This window comes from Myzus persicae, unplaced genomic scaffold (genome assembly GCF_001856785.1).
Source record: "Myzus persicae strain clone G006 unplaced genomic scaffold, MPER_G0061.0, whole genome shotgun sequence".
Taxonomy (NCBI): Eukaryota; Metazoa; Arthropoda; class Insecta; order Hemiptera; family Aphididae; genus Myzus; species Myzus persicae.
This window is the reverse complement of record NW_019100592.1, coordinates 35,198-38,206: the sequence shown is the minus strand read 5'-3', so window position 1 is coordinate 38,206 and position 3,009 is coordinate 35,198. Positions and strand designations below refer to the sequence as shown.

Below are 3,009 nucleotides of genomic sequence, written 5' to 3'. Positions count from 1 at the left end.
GCGTTCTGACGGAACAGAGGTCGCGGAAACACATAAATATTTTAAATGGAGCGAATAAAGTTCAGGAAATGTATTTTTGTGTTGTTTCCAAAAGTCTAAAGGGTTTTTTGTTCGATTTAAGTGGGGCATTTCTAAATATTGCCGTATTAAGAGAGAAGCCGAGATTCCCGTTGATAAGGTTGTTCTAATTTGGGAAACTTTACTATCAAAATGTTCCCATAATAAATTAGGTTCTGTGTTGATAGGCATATTAGATGTTTGGTTCTCTTGAGTATTTCTCATTATAGAATTAATTTCATCTGTTATCCATTTCTCCGTATTATTTGCATTGTCCACTAACCCAAATCCTGTCTTTTTAAATCTTGGATCTAAAAATGTAGCTTTTGCTACTATTTTATTGGATTCTAATATCCCTAAACGCCTAGCTACAACATCGATTGCTGTTTTTTTAAGTAAAGTACCGGCTGCTGTTGTAGTAGTTTTGTTTTTCAATGTATACTGTAGTCCTCGTATCAAAGGAATAACCATGGATAGTGTTGGATAATGTTCTCCGGATAACTCAACTGTCATTATTTCAAAAGGTTTTAATAACGGAAGACAGTCAGATATTAATTCCCATTCTAACGCGGTTAAGAAATTTGGAGCACGAGGAAGAAATGTTATTGCGGCAGATAACGGTGCTTTAATTTGAATAAGTCTTTCCAACATTATCAAACTAGAATTCCATCTAGTACTAACATCTTGTTTGACTTTTAATTCGGGAACATTCATTTGGTTTTGTATTTCTTTTAATTTTGTAGACGCGGAAACACTATGTTTAAAATGCCCAACCAACGCTTGGCATTTTTTTAGCACGTTAAGTAACTCTTCATTTGAAGTAATTGCATCATTAACAATTAAATTTAATGTATGCGCAACACATGGATGGTGATATTTACGAAGGTGTTCATTTATCGCATTTTTTATATTCGCCCCGTTATCTGAAACTATTGTTACTATTTTGTCTAAAATACCCCACTCAATTAAAATATCTGAAATTGAAGTAGCAATGTTTGCACCAGTATGTATTTTAATAATTTCTCTTGTTGCTAAAACAGGCGAATATAAACGATCATTAAATATAAAGTGACACGTAACTGTTAAATAAGCCCTATTGCTATCCGATGTCCACATATCAGTCGTAATTGAAACATTGTTGATACTTCTTAACATAGATTTAAGAATGGTAGCTATCTTATTATATTCATCCGGTAATAATTTCATAGTTAACGTTTTTCTACTAGGTGGCTTATACAAAGGCTGTAATTTTTTTGAATACTCCAAAAATCCAATATTATCAACTAATGAAAGTGGTTGATAATCAACAGAAATCATTTTGATTAGACTTTTGTCTATCGAACTTTTTTCTACTTCAGATAATTCATTACCTCTAGTCGAACCAAATAATTTTAACTGGCGAGAACGTTTAGGTATAGGTGAAGTACAGGGCTGCTGTGAACTCGTATTAGAACCTGAATGTTCTGATTGTAAATTAGAACTAGTTGAAGGACCGGCCGATAATACATCTGAATCTAATTGTTCTTCAGTTTCTATAATAGGATTAAGGTGTGCAGGGTGTCTTCTCTTCAAATGTTCTTTAGATAAAACAAAAATATATGCAAGCAAAATAAATAAATTGGAATTTTAAACTCTTAAAACAAAGTAAATAGTAATTAAATTTGAAATTTAAAAAAATGTAATCAATTGAAAAATTGTAATACTCTTATAAAAATAAAATAATATATATTATAAAAAATAATAATATATCTATATACAACACAATTCAGTATATATTATTAGTTTTATGAATTATAGTTATAACTTATAACCTTATGAGTTATGATATCATATAGTTAAGATATCTGTAAACAGATATTATATTTATCTAGTTAATTATTATGCTAGTGCTACACAGTACACACACGTTTTACAAGTAGTTTTGAATAAGCATTTTTTATAAATTAAAAAAAAATTAAAATCTAACAATTCAAAACTATTTTAAAAGTAATTTAAAAATATTCGTGTGTCAACACAATTTTTTATTGCAGTGTAATCATGATATTTGTATTAAAAAAAGGATGTTAAAGCGAACATCAAATACAGGCTATAATCAAAATAAAAACCTCAAATTTTGTTATTACATAGAAGAAAAAACTTAATCTATGAAGTAGCGTTTTTATTTTTTATAATTTAGTTAATATTATTATTATTATTACCTTTTAAATTTGTAGTATTTTTATGGTAATTGAAATCTTTCTTGCATACTTGACACTTCACGCATTTTTCGTTAATTTTTTTAAAATGCTCCCATACCACCGATCTTTTAGGTGCCATTTTACTACAACACGTCAACACTTCTTACTCGACTAATGCCAGAAATCGAAATTCGAAATGATTAAATTATTATAATTTAATAATACGTAATATGGTTTTTGGTATCTTATTCTTATTGCCTATTGGTTATTACTTCTATAATACTATTAATATTATAATATATACTATATTACTATTAGTCCAAAACTATTTTTGGAAATAATCGTATTGCATGATACTTATTCAATTCGAATTGTAATATCAAACTATTTATAAGTTTGTATTTATCATTATTTAGATATTTTATTGCTTTATTGTCAGGCTAAATAGTTATATACTGAACGTTCCTTAAATAAAAAAAAATTGTATTGCATTTCTTATTTCCGGTTTTTACTTTTTACTTTTTGCTAGGTATCGAAAATAAAGTGAATTTATCTATTCAATATACCCACAGTAAACCACAATATGAATATTAAATTTATATTTATAATATAATATTATTAATAATTGAACAATATAAAAAATACGCTGCAACTTATGGCTGCCCAATGAGGTTAATGAGGTATAGGTATAGTGGTACTATACTACTATAAATAAACCATATTATAATATAATATATATATATATTTTATACAGTAATCAGTAGTATACGGGTAA

At 27.7% G+C, this 3,009-nt stretch overlaps 1 protein-coding gene across 1 annotated transcript; it reads right to left on the bottom strand.

The window, feature by feature from the left end:
* Positions 1–203: 203 nt before the first annotated feature.
* LOC111035510 (zinc finger BED domain-containing protein 1-like) lies at positions 204–2,373 on the bottom strand (the record flags this gene model as incomplete). The annotated part of the gene is made up of 2 exons (XM_022317156.1): positions 2,256–2,373; positions 204–1,634 (listed from the first exon to the last, which is right to left on the bottom strand). Coding segments are annotated over exons 1-2 (1,549 nt in total), but the record flags the coding sequence as incomplete, so codon positions are not given.
* Between the last annotated feature and the right edge of the window lie 636 nt (positions 2,374–3,009).